Source organism: Quercus suber, unplaced genomic scaffold (assembly GCF_002906115.3).
Source record: "Quercus suber isolate HL8 unplaced genomic scaffold, Cork oak 2.0 scaffold_11, whole genome shotgun sequence".
NCBI classification, from domain to species: Eukaryota; Viridiplantae; Streptophyta; class Magnoliopsida; order Fagales; family Fagaceae; genus Quercus; species Quercus suber.
In genome coordinates, this window is record NW_027069477.1 from 185,157 (window position 1) to 206,931 (window position 21,775).

The window sequence follows — 21,775 nt, forward strand, 5'->3', positions numbered from 1 at the left end:
TGCAAGATGCATTGGTGCATTTCGGCCTAGCTCGATCGATTGAAGGAAAGGCTCGATCGATCGAATCTCGGGCAGAATATTTTTCTGCAGAAAATTTCAGCTCAGCCCTAACTCATTAAATGTTTTGGGTTTTCTGTTTTTACCCTAGGTATATAAAGAAAAACCCTAGCCACATTTTGAGAGTTGCTCCAGTTGAGTTGTTGCTCATACTTTTCTGTTTTGTGTAAATCTCTTGTGAGATGTAGAGGAGTTTGCCTTTACACAAAGCTTAGGGTTTTCAAAGTAGAGATTACTTCAACATCTTGATGATCAACTCGGTTGCTACCATTGAAACTTAAAGAATATCAAGTGTGGGTGCTTGTAGTTGATTGGAGAATCCAAGAAAGAAAGAGTCCATGGATTCGAAGCTTGCACGTGGTCTTGTCAGTAAGTTCTACTGGTGGGTAGCATTAGGAAGTCAAGCGGGGAGCTTGTAGTCCTTCTGTATGAACTTCGATTCTTTCACATAGTGGATTCAGGTTTACCTTGAGGATAGCTAGGTCAAATCTTCCCCAAGTTTTTACCATGTGGTTTCCTTGGTGATCATATCTTGTGTTATTTACTTTTTCGCTGCTTTATATTCTTGATATGATTGTTTGATTGTTTTAACCTAAAATTGCATAATTTGACTAAGTAACAACTTGGTTAATTAACTAGGCTATTCAATCTGATTGTGTTTTAAGGGGTCTAAAACCGTTCAAGTGGTATCAGAGCGAGTAGCTCTCTTGTTAGAGATTTTTTGATCTCTGAGCTGATCCTTGACCCCTGTTGTCATGGAGCATGGACATTCTCTTATTGTTCCTCCTCATTTTGATGGGAATAACTATGCTTATTGGAAAGTAAGGATGAAAGCATTCCTGAAATCCATTGATGAGAAAGTTTGGAATTTCGTTGAATACGGATGGCAGAAGCCCACTACTCCTGTGAGTGAGTGGCAAACTTCTGAAAAAGAAGCAACAGGTTTCAATAGCAAAGTTATGAATGTCATCTTCAATGCTGTTTCTATGGAGGAATTTAGGAGGATCTCTAATGTTAAGGTTGCTCATACTGCTTGGAAAATCCTCCAAACTATGCATGAAGGCACAAAGGCAGATAAGATCAATAAACTGCAGCAATTGACTTCTAGATTTAAAAACATTAGAATGTCTGATGATGAATCTTTTGATGAATTCTATGCTAAATTAAATGACATTGTTAATTCTGCTTTTAATTTGGGTGAAATCTATGATCAACCTAAAATTGTTAGGAAGATTCTTAGATCTTTAACTGAGGACTTTAGACCCAAAGTGACTGCCATAATTGAGAGCAAGGATGTGAACTCCATTCCTGTTGATGAGCTTGTAGGATCTCTTCAATCCTATGAGTCTAACCTACCTAAAGTGAACAAATCCAAATCAACGGCTCTTAAGTCAGTTGATGATGTTGATGGTAGTGGATTTGATGATGAGCTCTCTGCTACAGAGATTGCGTACCTTGCCAAAAACTTTAAAAACTTTCTTAGGAATAACAATAGAAAGGCAAGAGGTACAAACACTGTAGAACCTAGAAACTTTAGGAAGAATGATCCCACTAAGGTTAATAACTTTGAAAAACCTAGAGAAAAAGTTGGTCAATCTTCAAACAATCCATTGGGTGCTCAGTGTTTTGGCTGTCAAGGGTATGGTCATGTGAAATCTGAATGTCCTACATTCTTCAGGTCTAAGGGTAAAACTATGGCTGTAACCCTTAATGATAATGAGATTTCTAATGATGAGTCCGGATGTGATGAGGATGGAAACTTCATTGTTTTCACTGCTACTGCTGTAGTCAATGAAAGTATATTTGTTGAAGAGAACCCTTTTGAATGGGAATTCTCTGAGGATGCTGATCTTCAAGAGGCCTACAATAAACTTTACAAAATTGCTGCAAAGGATGCTATGAATGTTGAACTTGGCCTAAAGAAAATTGAATCTCTTGAGCTTGAAAAGAAAAATTTGCTTGTTAAACTGTTTGATGCTAATGATCTTTTGAACAATGTTAAATCTGAGAACTTGCATTTGTTTGATAAAGTTAAAACTTTGGAACATGATTTATTTGTTGCTAGATCTGCTAGTTCTAAACCTGATCAAATGTTGAATGTTCAAAAGTATCCTTCTGATAAATCTGGTTTAGGATATGTTGAAAGCATCTTTGATTCTGCACCACATTCCACGAACTTTGTTCCTTCTTATTCTTCTGAACCTTCTGTGAGTGAGGTTGTGGGTGAAACTGTCAAACCCCCTGTGAGTGAGGTTGTCAAATCTGTAGAAGTTTCACCTCCTAAGAAGATTAGGGTTGATCTAAGAGAGTCTAAACCTAAAGATTCTACTCTTTCTAAGGACAAAATTCATGGTAAACCTGCTTGGGTCTGTCATTACTGTGGAAAGTCTGGACACATTCGTCCTAAATGTTACAAGCTTCAAGCTGCTAAGAGAGCAAACAAACCGAAGGTGCCTGTGCCTCAAGCACAAGATCCTATGGCACTTATTGGTGAATTGGTTAAAGCGTTGAACCTTTATTCCAATTCTGGAGTTGGAAATCACTCGAATGTGAACAAGAACTCCAATGGTCATGTTGCATCTAAAAGGTCTTCGATGCAAAAGACTCGATCTAATTGAGTCTCTCTGACTTGGTCCTTGTGCTTCCTTGCTCATTCCTCTGTGACCATTGTTTTTTGATTTTTGTGTTTTTTTTCTAGGACTTGCATTGCATTACATTCATGCATTGCATTCTAGGATTTATTTGTTTTCTTTTTAATAAATTATAAAAAAAATAAAATAAATAAAAATAAATAAAAAAGAAGAAGAAGAAGAAGAAGAAAGCAAAAGAAAGCAAAAATGTGTTTGGCATTGTTTTCTTGGTTTTTGAAAACAAGGTTGGTCAATTTATTTTCACATAACATGTCTTATGTACCCTGTTTAGCTTTGATGAGCTTATTTATTACACTTGACTAGTTGAAGTTTTGTAGTGCATGTTATGTGGAAAAGATGTTTATGGTGTTTATCACTTTGTCTTGATCTTGAAGTCACATATTGTTTGACTGTCGGACTTGATCCTTTTGAGAAAGGCATAAATAACCATCTCACCACTGTTCACTAGCCAATCATGAACACCTTAGTGCATATCATAAGATTTTGTGCTTGAGAAAGTGTAGCACATGCACAAAAAGAACATAAGGTGTAGCCTCAACTTAATTGCTTAATGCTTAAAATTGGTATGTACTATTAGGCTTGATGCCAATTCACTTAATTAAAAATGGTGTGTACTATTAGGCTTGATGCCAATTCACATAATTAAAAGGCTAAATACAAGAAACTTACATGATTGCAAGCTTATGTTCTAGGAGATGTGAGAGTTATATGATGTAACTCTTTAGGTGATAGTCTGTTTTAAATTCTGTGTGATGAATTTTGTAGACTTTGTGATTGATTTCTATTTGCATATCACCTCACATGTATCTCAAGTTTTTACTAGTTGGCACACACTACAAGAGTTACTCTTTGCTAAACACTGTACATGTTATTGTGTGTGTTTTTGGTTTGACCAACCAAGTTTAAAAATATCTTGAGAATTATGCAAAACATAATTTTTGGCTGTGAAATTAAATGAAGAACTGGCTGAAACTGTCTTTGGAGAAATTGGGTTTACAATTTTGGGTTTTTGAAAAAGCATTCCATTTCAATTCATACTCATGCATTGAATTTCTTTGCTTTTAATGCTTTGAGGATCTATTTTTTCAAAAATTGGTTTGATTTTTCAAAACTGGAATTTTTCCCAAAACACTGTGATCCGCTGCCTATTTCGATCGATTGAAAATTTTAAAATTTCTTTTTAAAAATTTCTGAGTGACTCGATCGATCGAAAGTAATTTTCGATCAATCGAAAGTCATGAATTAGCTTTTTCAAATAGTGTTCTTTGACTGAATCTATTCACTTTTCAAAAGTTTTTTCAAACCTTCTTTTCTCTCTCCGAGTTGGCACGGAACTACAGCGGATTTTTTGTCGTTTTCCTCCAATTTTTTTTTGCAAGATTTCTCTTCCCTCTAGCTAATAAGTCTCTTTTGCCCCTCATTTTTGGTTTTAATTGCATTTTTCATGCATTTTATCTCAAATTTTTGGACCTTTCTAAAATTGGAATTTTTGATGATTCATGCCAAATTTTGTGCAATTGATCAATGGGTTTTGATGGGGACATGTTATAAACTTGATTATGATTGATTAATTTGATCAATTTTGAGTTTTGTGAGAAATTGAAATTTCTAGGGTTTATGTTTGGTTCCGAATTGGGGATTTTGTTCAATTAGGTTGAATTTGTTGAAATTGGCTTATTGATTGGATGTGATTAGGCATTATAATCTATGTGTTATGTTTTGTAATGCTTAATTCATCCATGTGTTTCAAAAATTTTCAAGTGGTTTTAAAATTTTTTGGGGTTTTTGTTAGAAACTCTATGCTCAAGCCATTTTTCTTCAATTGAACTTAATTTTGAACTGTGTTTACTGCATTAGTACATGCATCATGCCATTTTAACTGTTCATGCATCATATAGATTTTTGCTCTATATTTTTTTGTGCTAATTTGCAGTCTGCTCTTGATTTTTTATTTTTTTCTCTCTTTCTTGTGTCTCTGTCCTTTCCTTAGCATCATGCTTAGGAAGACTAGAGCTCGTAGGTCCATCCCCTCACGTACTCCTTCCCCCCCATCTTTTGACTGAGAGAAATTTCCTAGTGCGAAAAACCAGGAAATTTATGAGAAGCTGAACCTTAGGCGTAAGATCTGGTCTGAGCGATCTGTTATTCTAGATGAGTCAGATCCTGCCATTAGGGCAAACATAGAGCGTCGGGGCTAATTTCCCTTGGTGGATATTTCTGATCCTCCTCCACCTGCTACCTTGATCCGAGAGTTCTTTTTGAACATCTCGATCCGCATATATGATTCCAACACTTTAGTAAAGAGTTGGATACAAGGCGTAGAGTACACAATTACTCCTACAGTAGTAGCGATGCTTTTGGGGTACCATTGGTCCAGCACCCTATCTATCCCTATGATGAGTCTCCTGTTCTAAGTGATGTCATGTCTTACATCACTGGGTCATCTATCCAATGGGGTTCTGATCCTAGGATCACCACTGCTGAGCTTTCTGAGCTACACTATCTTATCTTTAGGATAGCGTGTCATTGCTTTTGGCCCATTTCTCATCTGCACACCATTCCTCTCGAGAGGTGTGTATTTCTGTACGCTCTTGTTACTGATGCTCCTATCAGTTTTCCCCACTTGTTCCTTCGTTCTCTGAACGATGTGTATAGGAGTTCATCTTCTTCTCATGCACTGGTTCATCCTATTTTTATTCATAGGATTCTTCTCTATTTAGGTTTAGAGGATTTCCCTTCCTCAGAGCCTGTGCATGTTATCGGTCCCATAGGTGCATCTTTTCTTAGATAGAGGGCTGCTCATCTTCGAGTTGGCTCTAAACACCCTAGGCCTGAGCTTTCTGGGTCCGCACCTCCTCCTTCTTCTTCTACAGGTCCTACTGGTCAGGATGTTCCTGATCTTGATGCTGCTGCTGCTGCTGCTGTTCCTCCACCTCCATCGGATGAGTTTGATATTCGTCATACTTTGGAGACTGTCATGACCGTCTAGGCGGCTCATGGTAAGCTTTTGGTGGACATTTTTGACGAGATCCGAGCTTTACGAGCTGATCTGGCGCGTCTTCAATCACCATCACCACCTCCTTTTGATGATGGATTGTGATTGCCTTTTGACATTCCATCACAAAAAGGGGGAGTAGAGTTTTGTAGAGGAGTTTTGCAGTGAGGGAGATTTTTTTTTTGTTTTGTGGAGTAGATTGTATTTAGGCGCTTCACCTTATATATCATTTTTTTTTTTTGGAATATTCATGTTAGGGGGAGTAACATTGATTGATATACATGATTTTTTGCTGATTCTTGTTTCTTTGGATTCACTGTCTATTGATTTATATTCTTTGAGTTAATTCATTGATATATGTCTTTATTATGTGTTGTGTGAATCATACAAGAATGATATACCTGTTTATATACTATTTTTTGTCACACATGCGTTTATGCGTTTGTTAAGTATTTCAGAAATATACAGGTTGATTCAATTGAGTTGTTATCTACACTTGCAACTGATGGATAGTAGTTAGGATTGAATTTTAGTTTTTATAAGCATTACTTTGTAAAGGGCTATTTAATTGTAAACTTTGAGCTTGGTGTGTGTTTTGTCACGAATTGCCAAAGGGGGAGTTTGTTAGATTCTAAAAATTTAGGAATTTATGTATTTAGAACTCTAATTTGTATTGTTGGCAAACCATGATCAAAACAGGTTATTTAGTCTTGTTTAGACTTGCTCAAAGTTGGTCTTTCATGTAAAGTTGGAATCGAGTGGCTGCAAGATGCATTGGTGCATTTCGGCCTGGCTCGATCGATCGAAGGATCGAATCTCAGGCAGAATGTTTTTCTATAGAAAATTTTAGCTCAACCCTAACTCATTAAACGTTTTGGGTTTTCTGTTTTTACCCTAGGTATATAAAGAAAAACCCTAGCCACGTTTTGAGAGTTGCTCCAGTTAAGTTGTTGCTCATATTTTTCTGTTTTGTGTAAATTTCTTGTGAGATGTAGAGGAGTTTGCCTTTACACAAAACTTAGGGTTTTCAAGGTAGAGATTACTTCAACATCTTGATGATCAACTCGGTTGCTACCATTGAAGCTTAAAGAATATCAAGCGTGGGTACTTGTAGCTGATTAGAGAATCCAAAAAAGAAAGAGTCCATGGATTCGGAGCTTGCACGTAGTCGTGTCAGTAAGTTCTATTGGTGGGTAGCATTAGGAAGTCAAGCGGGGAGCTTGTAGTCCTTCTGTATGAACTTCGATTCTTTCACATAGTGGATTCAGGTTTACCTTGAGGATAGCTAGGTCAAATCCTCCCCAAGTTTTTACCGTGTGGTTTCCTTGGTGATCATATCTTGTGTTATTTACTTTTCCGCTGTTTTATATTCTTGATATGATTGTTTGATTGTTTTAACCTAAAATTGTATAATTTGACTAAGTAACAACTTGGCTAATTAACTAGGCTACTCAATCTGGTTGTGTTTTAAGGGGTCTAAAACCATTCACATATGCACATGACTGCTCCTGCTAGATTCAATCTGGAACCTTTTTAGATGAAATAATGAGTGGAAGGTTTCATGACCTGCAAGAGTATAAAACATTAACTTAGAGGCTTCAAACTTTTTGTTTTGTCATCTCAAACATTTTCTTTTTGGTTGAATGATAAAATAATCCATAAAGCCAACAATTCTTGCACCATGGATCAGATCCTTGACCCTTAAAAAGGCATTACTAGGAAAGGTCATCTGTATCTTAAACAGAGATAAAATGTTGGATTAATGCACATATGATCATAGCAGGTTTATTTCCAAGCAGTTAATGAATATCTACATTAGCCGGTGTTATAACTAGCAAATAAATTGCTACAGAAATTTCATGATGTATTTGATACAACTCATTCATATTTGTTAAAAAGAAAAGAAATGCATAGGGGCCTGATGATGTTTAATGTGAAAGAATCTAACTTTTGGTGGGGTCATGGAATGAAAAAAAGAAACTTTCACATGTTGAGTTGAATACTTTGCATCTTCCTAAATGGCAAAGTGAGCTGGAGATATGGAAGGCAGCTTTGATGAACCAGGCTCCACCAGCTAAGCAATATTGGAGGTTTATCACAGATCCATCTCTTTTAATGCCTAAAGTAAAGAAAGCTAAATACTTTCCAAATAATGAGCATATTGAGAGGAGCAACCATAAATGGATCTTGGATTTGGAAACTATAGTGTGAGGCTACTCTTTGCCTACTTTCTGCGAGTTGTTGCAGATTTAATTGACTGTAACACAGTTGGGAGTCTCAATAGCTGAGGCATCTCTAGAATCCAATGTGGCTGACTTGATTTCCTCCATTCCCATTTATTGGCGTGCTGGTAATGATTAATTAGTTTGGCGTTCCTCAAAATCTAGTTAGTATGAAATTGAAAAAGAATACAAGATTTTCAGAGCTCATGATTTTGCAAACTCCACTAGTGGGGGTGTGTTATTGGATTTTCTTTCCAGGAAATGCAGAACCTTGGGAGCCTCAAGTTACTGTAAAAAATTAGTCTTGATGAAAGATTTGCCTCAATGCTTTCTCATTGAAGAATGAATTGGGCAAAAGAAAATTCATGATTGCAACATCATTTTCTTTCTGTTTTGCAGCAAAGAAAAATTTGGAACATAAATTTTTTGCAGTGAAGCCTCGATTGGGCTGAAATTTGATTCTGATTTTTGCCTGTGAACTGAAGTCATTATCCCTGACTAGACTGAGGGATTGGATCTCTCTGGCCGATGCATAACCAATTTAATAAAGAGGAGTTTGCGTGTTTTTCTATTAGCCTGGTTGCCATTTTTTGAACCATCATAACAAAGTTTTATTTGAAGGGACTATTCCAGCAAACTCTGTTTAATCTAAAGAAAAAATATATAGAAGCAGGTTGCAGCAGCTTTCTTCTACAGGTGAATTTCAAAGCTTCAGAGCTGTTGCAGTGTGTCAGGCACTTCCACTGGTGAAGGGTATTTGGCATAAAACGAAGAGGAGAGGAGGTATAGCTTTTGTGGCATAATATAGTCTTTGTTGGTTGATATGGCTTTTTTGCCAATAATATGTTAGTTGCCAGATACTCAGCTGTAAGGGATGCAATGGCTGCTGCAGTGAGGCTTAATTTCTGCAGAATCATTATAATGGTGGACAGCAAGGATTTTAACCCATGCTGGCTTAAGTCCAAGAAATTGCAGCCTGGGCAACTAATTTCCCTGTGTTATTATTATTTTTTTTTGGACAGCTTTGTCTTGAATGTGGATGGTAATGTTTCTTTTTCCAAGTCTTTGTTTTTTTCTAATCAGGTGATGTACCAAAAAAAAAAAAAAAGGCGCAAAAATTAGTCCAAAACAAAGCACAATTTCAACTTGACATGTTGTTATATGTCTTAACATTCTTGAGATGTTTAGGAGATATTTTGTCTGATGTTGTCATGCCTGAAAGCCCCAATGTTTCTTAGATACATAAAAAATGAATGAAAACTCCATGTATATTTTAAGGATTCTTCTACTTATTTTTCCTTAGTTGATCATTATTAAAATTTATCTTCTTTATACATCGATGTTATCCTTTGTAACAATAGTTCGTTCGAGTAACTTGAGAGATGTGTAAACAATTGTTCAGGTTTGTTTATTCATCATCACTATATTCAACAGCAGTCTCATATGACATAAAATTTACATTTCTCTGTATTACATAAGAATATCTTAGATGTCTAGAAATCATTTTACTTTTGTTCACCAAACTCAATGTCGGGGAGATAACACCTTGAGAAGATTCCAATTGAGTAGTTAATATTATAAATAGGGATACCACTTAACCCAAAAGGCTTAAGCCTATGAGTTTGGTCTCAACGATGTTATATTAATTACTCTTGTCATTCTTATTTAACTAGATTATGTCCCGCACGATGCACGAATACTTTATAATTTCATTTTCAAATAATTTATAACTAATTTTTATGACCCATATAAAATATATAATCTTGTGGTATAATATTTACATAATTAGCTTCAATTATCTTATTTATTAAAAAAGAGGAAAATAAAAAAGAAACATAAATTACTAAGCATAACATAATGTCATAATCTATGGCCAAATGCTCTAAGAAATTGTCCTTTGGTGCTAAGACCAAGTCTTCTACTTGGAACTCTCATTGCGTTTCTCTAGAATTTATAGAATACATACTAAAAACTAATACCCTAAAAATGTCCCACACATAAGGGACATTTTTGCCACCATGAATTTTCAATCCAAGTGTTGCAAATATGTCATCAGTTATAAAAGCATTGCCTATGTAGTAATCAAACACCGTAGTTAAGGCCTAAAAGAAAATTTAAAAAAGGAGACTGCAAATTTTCATTCATAGATCAACTTTATTGCAATCATGATCCAAGTTGGAGAACTAATAGATTCATAAAAAATTTCACATAGTCAAAAAAAGCAGCAGTAGTGACAAAATTTGATAGTAATTTTTTCAAAAATACTCAAAGAATGTCATATGCTAAGTTGCAGCTGTTGGAATTGGTTCATAGTCTAGATCTATAATAATAATATAAAAATCAAAGAATCAATAGTTACACTAATTTTTTAGGTAGCCTGACAAAACTTAAGAGGATAAAAAACTAATTGATGAAGTGAGATAGGCAAGCCAAGATGATAAAAATTAATTTTATAACCTTCTGTGGATAGGCATGCCAACCCTCCATCTTAAGCAACACTTGATGCACAACTAATTGAAGTGAGATAGGTGCAAGCAATGCAATCTTTGGGAATTTGTTTGAGTCTTTGGGGACCATGATCCAACCAAGGTAAAATAAATAATAAATAATAAAAGTTCAAAGATTGAAAGGATAAGAACTAAGATTTATCATTTTAGTTTATAAAATATTTAGGGTCTTTTTGGTAAGAGATTTCTAGTAATATTGTTTAAGCTTTGTAAAAATATGTGTGGGTGAAAAAATGTGTGGAAATACGTGTTGTAGTGTTTAAACAACAATTTTGTTGTTTAAACCCCGTTACCAAACGGGGCCTTAAAGAGCATAAGTATTAATAACAAAATTGATAATATGCATTTGGCAAGCTCTAACATACCTAGAACAAAAAATTATGAAAATTTCTAAGGCAACCGTAAAACACATGAAAATTTTGAGTAAGGAAGATGTTGGAAATTTAGACCCCTTAAACACACAGATTGCGTAGCCTAGATTAATTAGCCAAGTTGTTTCTTAGTCAAATTAAGCAATTCTAGGTTAAAACAATCCAAACAATCATATCAAGAATATAAAGCAGCGAAAAATAAATAACACAAGATATGATCACCCAGGAAACCACACGGTAAAAACCTGGGGAGGATTTGACCCACCGATCCTCAAGGCTAACCTGAATTCACTATGAAAGAATTGAAGTTCGTACAAAAGGACTATAAGCTCCCCGCTCGACTTCCTAATGCTACCCACCAGTAGAACTTCCTGACACGACCACGCGCAGGCTCCGAATCCACGGACTACTTCTTTCTTGAATTCGATGAGTCCTGCAACTTTGGGAATTGGTTCTTCTTGGTCTGGAGGTTACTATGTATTTTAGGTCCATAAAGGTATTCTATCAGGGAAAGCCACTTTCAGAAGCTCAAAAGTAGCATAACTCATTCATTTGATTTGTGGGATTTGGCTAAGCCACCAGATGTAAATTTACCTTGAATAACTACCATCAGAAAATCTTGTGGCTTCTTCAACATCCAACAAAAGTCATGAACACATACGCTTCTGCATATATTGTATTAAATACACTACCTTAGACTTCTAGTTATGTACCTACACTTATCTTACATGACTAATGTCAGGGACCCAAGATCCCTGCCAACTACCTAGAGCCTTGGACAACTCTACCTGCACAAAAATAAATAAAAAATAAAAAAATAACTTGAGCCTTTACTTTCTTCTTGACACCGAAGTATTTGTTCCTCAAATTTAATATGTCATGAGTAGATTATGTGTTTGGCTTCAATCCTCAATCTGTGGGGTCCATTTATATTTACAGAAATCTGGATATGGATTAACAGATTAACAGAAATTGTGTTTCTTTGTTTCAAAAAAAAAAAAAAGTTTCTTTCTGATTTCTTTTTTAAAGAATTTAACTACACCATAAAAAAATTTATAAAATAAAAAACCCAAACCGTTTTCTTAAAGAATATAACTACACAATAAAAAATTTATAAAATAAAAAACCCCAAATGCAGGTTCTCTTATTACCTTGACAGAATGAAATGTTGATCGTTTGGATTGAGGCTGATCTTCTGGGTCAGACCTATATTCTTGGAATCATTCTAAATATTAAAAGACCACATAGAAACCCAAAATTCAAATTCATTTAATTTTGAAAATTTTCAGCAAAAATCTTTGAGATGCTACAGGTAATAATCTTTTTTTTTTTTTTTTTTTCTAAAAAAGGAGATGAGAAAGAGAAAGAGCATAACAATTTAGTTTTAGAGAAACAGAGTGAGAGATTTAGGGACCTGTTGAAATTGATGGCATGCCAAGCATAGAGAACATCTCCGTAGTGGAATTGAGGCCCTTTGAAGTCATTCACGAAATCCTTTAAGATTGAGATTCAACCACATAGTTTAGGAAAGACTGGTTTTTCAGTTGTCTGACCAAATGTATAGAAAACAGAGGAGATTGAGATGGAAATGAGAAGGGTCAGAACTCAAAATTGCAAGAGGTAAAAATATTTGAGCTTATGTAATTAAGGAGACGTTTGGGTTTCTAAACGTTATTTTGATCAATTGAGAGTTTAAACGTTATCGTGTAATTGCAAGAGACACACTTGAAAGTTTAAATGTTATTTTATAATCAATTGAGAAACTTTAAACGTGATTTTGATCTTTTATTGTCAATTGAGAGAGAGGAGTCAGGATTAGTAATAGATAAGGTGTAATAAATTTTAACANTCCACGGACTACTTCTTTCTTGAATTCCTCAATCAGCTACAAGCTCCCCGCTTTGCTTTTCTTTTAATCTTCAATGGCAGCAACCTTGTTGATCATCAAGATGTAGAAAATATCTCTACCTTGAAAACCCTAAGTTTATGTGAAGGAAAGCTCCTCTAAGATCTCACAAGAGATTCACATAAACAGCAAATATGAGCAACGAAGACTTAGAGAGGTTTGGGTACAAAACCCTAAAAATAAAAGGAGGCACAAGAGGCACTCTAATCTCTCTCTCAGAAGTTTCAAAACGTTCTAGGGTTTTCCTTATATATAGAAGTGTTTTACTTGAACCCCAAGACGTTTAATTAGAGTTTGGGCTGAACTGGAACTCTGCAGAAAAATAAATCTGTACGTGGTTCGATCGATCGAGTCTAATTTTCGATCGATCGAGCCTTACAGATTTAGTCCAATAAATCTGCACTCACTCGATTCTAGTTTTACAAATAAACATACTTTGAGCAAGCCTAAATAAGACCAAACAACCTGTTTGATCATGGTTTGCCAACACTACACATTAGAGTTCTAAATACATAAAATCCTAAATCTAAAAAAAAAAAAAAAAGAGAAAAAAAAAAAGAAAGGAAAAAAAAAGCTGGATAGCTTAAATAAAAGGAATAACTATAGAAGACGCCACTTGACAGGATCTCATGCTCTCCTGCATGAGGGCTGTGCTTTTATATAATAATAATAATAATAATAATAATAATAATAATATTGATATTGATTATTTGATGTGAGGGCCAAATTGAGAAATTAGCCCTAATTTTTAAACATAATAATTAGTAGACTAAGTTTTCAAACTATATTTTTTACTAGTATTTTGAGTCTTAGAAACTCGATTTTGGCCTATAAATCGAGTTTTTAAGACTCAATTTTTATGGGTTGATTATATCTGATGTGACATTTTTTTCACGTAGCGCATACATAAAAATCGAATCCCTAAGACTCGATTTATATCTCTTTTTACAATAATATAAAAAAGAGATTCGGTAGCTACTGTGCCATTCATAATGTTTGAAATTTTTTTTGACTGAAAAAGTAAAATTTGAATTAAAATAATAAAATAAAAGTATAAAGGTTTCAAACTATACATACTAGCCTGACACATTTTGTGTACATTGGTTTGGCAAACCAACACCCCCAGGACAAAGAAAAACTAAAAAAAAAAAGAAAAGAAAAAGAAATCATCATTAGCTGACACCCAGACAAAGAAAAAAAAAAAAAAAAAGGAAATCATTATTAGCTGTGTACGTAATGTTTAATATTTATGGATGACTGAGCTTATAAATCGAGTCTTAGATATTCAATTTTTATGTGTACGTCATGTGGAAAAAATGCCATATCAGAAGTGATTAGACCATAAAAATCAAGTTTTTGAGACTCGATTTATAGGCCCAAAATCGAGCTTCTTAGACTCGAGATGCTAGTAAAAAATATAGTTTAAAAATGTTTCCTACTAATTATAATGTTTGAAAATTAGAGTTAATTTTCCATTTTGGCCTGATGTGAGACTTCATACATGTATACCCAACAACCTCCCCCACACATATGAGGTCTTTTTGTGGGCTTTGATTAAGTCCTACTAGACCTTGTTTATGGGCTTTTTTTTTCCTTTCACCAACGCATTAACAATGAGTCTCTCGTACACCATATATGGAAACCACATGTCAGATTCATTTTTTCAATAGCTTTGCAAATATATATCATTATAAGAAAGTATTGTCAATTTTATTTTGAATCAATTAATGCATTTCATATTTTGTTTTGGAGTACCGTTGAATAATTAATTTTAGAGTATGAATATGTCTTTTGTAGAAGGATGGAATTAATTCTAGAAAAACTTATCAGGAAAGCACAAGCAAATATGTGTAAAGAAGAATGCTAGTGAACTATATTTTTACAAATGTAATAATGAAGTTAAAAAAGTCAACCCAATTAAATTTGAGTCCAAGTAAAGCGGGGAATCAATAGAAATTCACACTAAATTTAAGTCAAATTTGGACTAGGATTGCTACCTGCACAAGTTTTAAATTTTACCATAATTCATTTCAATCATCTAACTTTGTTTTTGTTCGTTTCGATCCTCTAAGTTTCAAGTTTATTCAATTAAGGCATCTTCATCAACTTCGGTTAAATATTGTGCTTAATTATCCAAATTTTAATTTTTTTTCTTCAAATTTTTTAAATGGAAAAAATCCAATTAATAATTGAAAAATAATCCTTAATTTTAAAATAATAATAATAATAATAATAATAATAATAATAATAATAATAATAACAACGAAAGTTGACGAAAGGGCCATAATGGAATAAACTTGAAATTTTAAGAACTGAAATAAACAAAAGCAAAATTAGATGACTAAAATTAATTACGGTAAAACTTAGAAAATGATTTTTGCATTTTAGCCAAAAATATATGACATACAGTGGCAGCGCCACTCAGAGTCCAGGGTGTTCCTGGGAACACCCTAACTTGAAGAAAAAAAAATTTATATATAATAATTTAAATATTTTTATTTGTTTACCCTTAAAATATATATATATATATATATATATATATATTGTGGGTACTTGAAATTTTTTCAAAGTGGAATAAGAACACCCTGGACAAAATTCATGGAGCTGCCACTGATGACATGTCGTATTTAAATTTTAATTGCATCTATCTTCTTACCTAAGCACTTGAGTCTATTTGGATACAGCTTATTACTGAAAACTGAAAACACTGTAGCAAAATAATTTTAAAATATGTGAATAGTATCTTAGGACCCAATTTTGAAGAAAAATGGCTGAAATAGACAACTTGTGGGTCTCGTGAATAGTACACGGGACCCACTGACAGCCCAGGTCCTAGTGCTAAAAATGCCAAAGCGCAAATGCATAAGAAATCATTGCAATCCAAACGGATACTTAAACTACAAGTCGTCTATTCATACGTATTTATCGCTTAGTGTACACGTGTTCTATTCGAATTAGTTAGTGGAGTTCGTTACAGGTAGTTGTTTAGTGTTTCATTCGTCATTCTTCTTTTCAAGTTTCTTTCCTTTTCCCATCGATTATCCCAAAAAAAAAAATTTATTTCGTTCCCACTGACTTAGACTTTGAGTACACCGCGATTGGTGGTGCAGCCATGTGAACTTCTTTTTAAGGTAGCATTTCTAATGGGTATGATCATTGATCGATGATGACCTGCAAAGCATGAAATATATGAGTATTTTCAATCTCATAATGATGCAATACAACCCTAGTGATAGAGAAACTACTGTGCTAACAAACAAAAACTAAATCTACGAACAGTGATTCTTGCTTCTCCAATCAGTAATGCACGACTTGATGCAGTGAATAAAGCAAGAAATAAACCACAAGTCGTGTATGCAGAAACATAAAATGCTTTTCACGTTTTGCTTTCCAACTTCCAAGCTTGCTTTATTCTTTAAGTTCTGCTAGAAGTCAAATTTTTGTGTAAACTCACTCCATGAAAAGAGATACAAGACTAGCCAAAATGCTTTCCGGTGATCTCTCTTTCCTTTCCACAGATTGTCAATGCTACGTGACCATTGAGTTAGACTTTGAGAACACCGTGATTAGTGGCGCAGCATGGAAACCTCTTTCTATCACACACCTCCAAACTTTTTATAACCATGACCATCCAACAAAGAACAAAGAAACACAACGATAATGGCCAACCTCAGCCTGCTACTAGCGCTTCTCATTCTTTTCACCCCTTCTCTTTGTTGCCCTGAATATCAAAAACAAGCCCTTCTCGAGTTTAAGTCCTCTCTCATCAAAACTACTAGTTCTCCCTCGTTAGAAAGCCCAGTTGATGAGTTAGAGTCATGGAATTCCACCTCAGATTGTTGCAACTGGAACAGGGTCATTTGTAGTACTCGTTTTCATTCGAGGACTGTGATTGCTCTATATCTTGACTACCTTGTTTTCATGCAATCTATGGAGCCCATAGTGGTGACTACCACCATCTTGACGCCACTCTTTCGCATTAGAAACTTGATGCTACTTGACATGGAAGGGAATCAAATACAAGGTGAATTGCCAGGTAACGGCTTTGCCAATTTAAGCAAATTGGTTTATCTTGATTTGACAAATAATCACTTCAATGGCTCCATTCCCTCTCAACTTTTCCATTTGAGGTATCTTCGATATCTTGATATAAGTGGTAGTTCGTTCCATGGTATTCTTAGTGGGGAAGTGGGCTCTCTTCAAAACTTGCGGGTATTGAAGTTGGAAGAAAATTTTTTTGGTGGAAATATTCCAAGGAGATAGGGAACATGACAAAGTTGCAGCAACTGTGTCTTCGCAGCAACAAGTTTTTTGGTGAAATTCCATCTTCATTTTCGTATTTGAAGGGGTTGGAAGAATTAGACTTGAGGGATAATTTCTTGTCAATGAACATTCCTATTTTTATTGGCAATCTATCCAACATAACTATCTTGGCCTTGAGCAATAACAGGTTGACAGGTAGAATTCCATCGTCTATAGAGAATTTGACGAAGTTGGAAACACTTCAGTTGGAAAACAACCTACTCAGTGAAGAAATTCCATCTTGGTTGTTCACTATCAAGGGCATGAAGCGTCTTTTTCTAGGAGGGAATCATCTAACATGGAATAGCAATGCAAAGATAGAGCCAAAGTGTATGCTATCTGAATTATCTATGAAGTCTTGCGGTCTGGCAGGAGAAGTCCCAAATTGGATTTCTAAACAAAAGACTCTTGAAGTTTTGGACTTGAGTGAGAATGAGCTAGAAGGAATGTTCCCACAATGGCTTGTTGAAATGGAAGTCGGAAGCATATTTCTATCAGATAACAGTCTTACAGGTTCTCTCCCACCTCGTCTGTTCAACTATCAAAGTTTATCAGTTCTTTCCCTATCTCAAAACAACTTTTTTGGAGAACTGCCAAACAACATTGGTAATGCAACTTTTCTCATAGTCCTCATGTTGGCTGAAAATAATTTTTTAGGTAAGGTTCCTCAATCTATCTCTAATATTCATAGCCTCCTATTACTAGACTTGTCAAGCAATAGATTTTTTGGCAACTTACCAGATTTTAGCTCCAATGATGTGCTCAGTTTCATTGACTTTTCTTCTAATGAATTCTCTGGTGAAATTCCAACAAATTTTTCCCAAGAAATTAAACTTCTTGCATTGGGAAAAATAAGTTTACTGGCCCCTTGCCTAGAAACCTGACCAATATGAGCAAGCTTGAAGACCTAGATATCCATGACAACAAGATCACCAGTGAATTGCCAGAGTTTATTAGCCAATCTCCACCCTTCAAGTCCTAAATTTACGTAATACCACCCTCCAAGGTTCCATCCCTAATGGTATTTTCAAACTTAGTAGACTCCAAATTCTTGACCTCTCAAACAACCATCTTGTTGGCAACATCTCTCCAAAATTTGGAACTGTTGCTGGTATGATTGAAACATCAAACGAATTTTCACCACTCCCTGATATTGTTACCATCTCGATCGAGTTACATTTTCTTATAGTGATTTGGAAGAAGTCAAAACAAAGTCTCTCAACTCGTAACCTCCAGCTCTACTCTTTGTTAGACTTGTCAATGAATAAACTCTTTGGTGAGATCCCATCATCATTAGGCAGACTGAAGGACCTAAAGCTTCTCAACATCTCACATAACATCCTCTCTGGAAAGGTACCAATAAGTCTTGGTGACTTAGAGAGTTTAGAGAGTTTGGACTTGTCACATAACAAATTATCAGGCTTAATTCCACAATCACTAGCAAAGTTGCAAGAATTGTCTGTTTTGGATGTGAGTAACAATGAGCTCACAGGTAAGATTCCAGTTGGTGGCCAAATGGACACTATGAATGATCCAAACATTTTTGCCAACAATAGTGGACTGTGTGGAATGCAAATTCAGGTTCCGTGTGCTAAAGAGCTATCACCAACAGAATCACCAAAGGATGAGAGAAAGGAGACATTGTTCTTATGGAAAGGAGTGGGGATTGGTTACTCATTTGGCTTCTTCATAGCTGTGGGAATCCTGTACCATATTGGGTATTTTGTTCCTGGACCACTTCCAAATCATCGCAACCAACGAATAAGGTAAAGTGTTCAAGTTTCCAGTCTCATACAAGTTATGTAGTTTATTCTATTATCAAATATCTAATTTTCGACATGCAATGACTTTCAATTAAAAAATTATAACCAATAGTCATTCATAAGTATCAATAAATTATCTATGACACTGAAATGTAGAACATAGTGAGAGGGCAACTGAGAATAAATATATAAGATATTATAATCAAATATAAAATCCATGTAAATTGTCCTCTCTCATTATACCTTTTTTTGTTTTTTTTTTTTTTTTTGGCTAGAAGAAAATATATAATGAGGCCAAAAGTACTACACTTTAGTCTAACTTTATAACCATCCAACAAAGAACAAAGAGAAACAACAATGGTAAAACTCAGACACCTTCCAACTTTATATGGATAAAAAAAAAAAAATCAACTCAAACACAACCATAGTTGTCAGTATAGTATGATACACGATACGTATTGTACGATATGTATTGTATCGTGTGTAAAAAGTTTCGTATCGTATCAGCGTATCGTAAGTTCTCATGAATCGTACGATACTATATGCGTATCGTATGAATCGTATCGTATCGTAAAATCGTACATATCGTAAGATATATAGACAAATACTTTAAAATGAGATTTTTTGTTAAAGTTGATACCTTTATTTGAATCTAACAAGTTGTTAAACTTGTTTTAAACACAAAATTATTAGGTTATTTAATTTAACCTAATAAAATAACATATTCATAAGTTTTTTTTCCCTCTTTTTCTTCTACAAAATTTGAATTTCATAGTACACACTTATACTTCATTTAATATTTACAAATATATTTTTTATACTATGAATAAGATATAAATCTAGAATGCCAAGAAGATTTTTTTTTTTTTTTAATTATTAAAATAAAAAGAACAAGAAGAGATAGTAAATGTTAATGAGGATAAAGAAAATTTGAATGAAAAAATAAATTTGCAAAATGATAAAAGTGATGATAGTATTGACTTAGATGGGATTGATTAGCCAATATGATGGATATGATCAAAATAAATTAATTTTTGGGTCATTTATAATATATTATCACTTTTGAATTTAAGCAATTTAAATGTATATGTTATAAATACGTGCCAGTTTGATTTATTTAGTTAGCTTGTTAAATATTATTACATAAGTGATTAATAAATTAGTTATTAGCTGAATATATTCAAAATTTATAATAAATATACCCTTTATATATATATATATATATATCTATAATTTTTTTATAAATTTTATTAAGTGTTTATGTATCTTATGATACACGATACGATACGATACACGATACAGAAAAATCAAAAATTGATTCACGATACAATTCACATTTTGATAACTATGAACACAACAATATTATACTTTCTATCCTTAAAATTTAAATTTTAAAAAAAAAAAAAATTCAATAGTTAAATTTGCTCCTAAAATTTTAGGGGAAAAAAAAAAAGCTTTTTCTAAATTTTAGGAATGAAAAGCGAAATTCATACAAACCTTAGAGATGAAAACTATATGTTAGCCTAATATAAAAATGCATACATGAATACTACTTTAAATTCTTTGACTATATGAGATTACACTAAGCAATTCATTATTATTATTATTATTATTATTATTATTACATGTGGAGAGAGGGATTCCAACATTAGTTCTTTTCATACGAGCGATCAAACAATGTTATTAAAGTATAAGACTCTAGACCAATTCACTGCTATTATAAGGACAAATTTTAACTACAAAATTAATTATACCTTAAGGCTACAACTTTATTCAATATCTTTTTATTTGAGATGAATTTTGAAAAATCCATCGATGGATTACATATCTTTCTTATATCCTTCATACTTGCAAAATTTCTAGAAAATTAAGATCAATAGCTCTGTCATCAATAAATTATTTAAATTGCAAGTTTTTGTGGTTTAAAATTGTACATAAAATATAATCTTATAAATCATATAGTAAATAATATCTGATTGACACAAAATTTAACATATATATTAAGAGCATAAAGAATGTGCAATTCAACGGTTAGATTTTCAAAATATGTAGTAATATTAATAATATTGTATAAGGTTGTAACCTTAAACTACAACAAATTTTGTAGCTAAACTTTGTCCCAATTATAAACAACATAAAATAATTATTATTATTATTATTATTATTATTATTATTGAGGCCTAACTATTATTTTACACATGCAACTTATCTTTCAAAAAAAATTCTATTTTTAATTTTTTTAATAGATAAGATAGAATATCAACTTATGACGTCCACTCCATAATCATTGCTCATTATCATTAGGCCAAGTTAGTCCATTGTCATCAAATTAAATAAGATATCTGGGTTAATTTCTAAGTTGGGCTGCCTACACCAAAAACCGATTGATATATTACCTTAATAATAAGAGCAACATCAAGGAGTAGACGTCATATGTTGAAATTCTATCTTATCTATAAAAAATAAAAAATAAAAATCATGGAATAAACACCATCAATTCCTACTATATATATATATATATATATATATATGTATGTATGTATGTATTAATTAGAATGATGGCGTGAAAATATGTAGGTTTGCAAAGGCTTAATGGCATATATTATATGAAAACTATAGAGGAAGCAAAAGAGAAACTTAAAAACTTTAATTTTACATTATAGAATACAAGTGGAGGGCTCGCACGATGCATGGATAATGTTATAAGCTACTATATAAGAATGTTAAGTGGAATGTTAAACATATGTTAAAGTAATAATCAAAGTAACATCTTTATATTTACTCAAAAAAAAAAATTGCAATTAAATTTTCAATTAGAATTGCTTAATATACCAATGGCATTTTCTAATTAGTTACATGCTACATCAACACAAATTTTCAATTAACATAATATTTATCCTTGACTTCACGAATTATAGATGACTTCAATAGAACAAAACTCACTTGAAGTTAATTAGGGGCACCACTAATTGTCCTCGAGCGAAACAAATTGAAGTTACAT

The 21,775-nt window shown here is 33.5% G+C and overlaps 1 protein-coding gene across 1 annotated transcript; it reads left to right on the forward strand.

The window, feature by feature from the left end:
- Window positions 1-16,977: 16,977 nt before the first annotated feature.
- On the forward strand, window positions 16,978-17,895 carry LOC136069954 (receptor-like protein 46). The gene has a single exon (XM_065779119.1). The coding sequence runs from the start codon at window positions 16,978-16,980 to the stop codon at window positions 17,893-17,895; it is 918 nt and encodes a 305-aa protein (XP_065635191.1).
- Window positions 17,896-21,775: the final 3,880 nt, after the last annotated feature.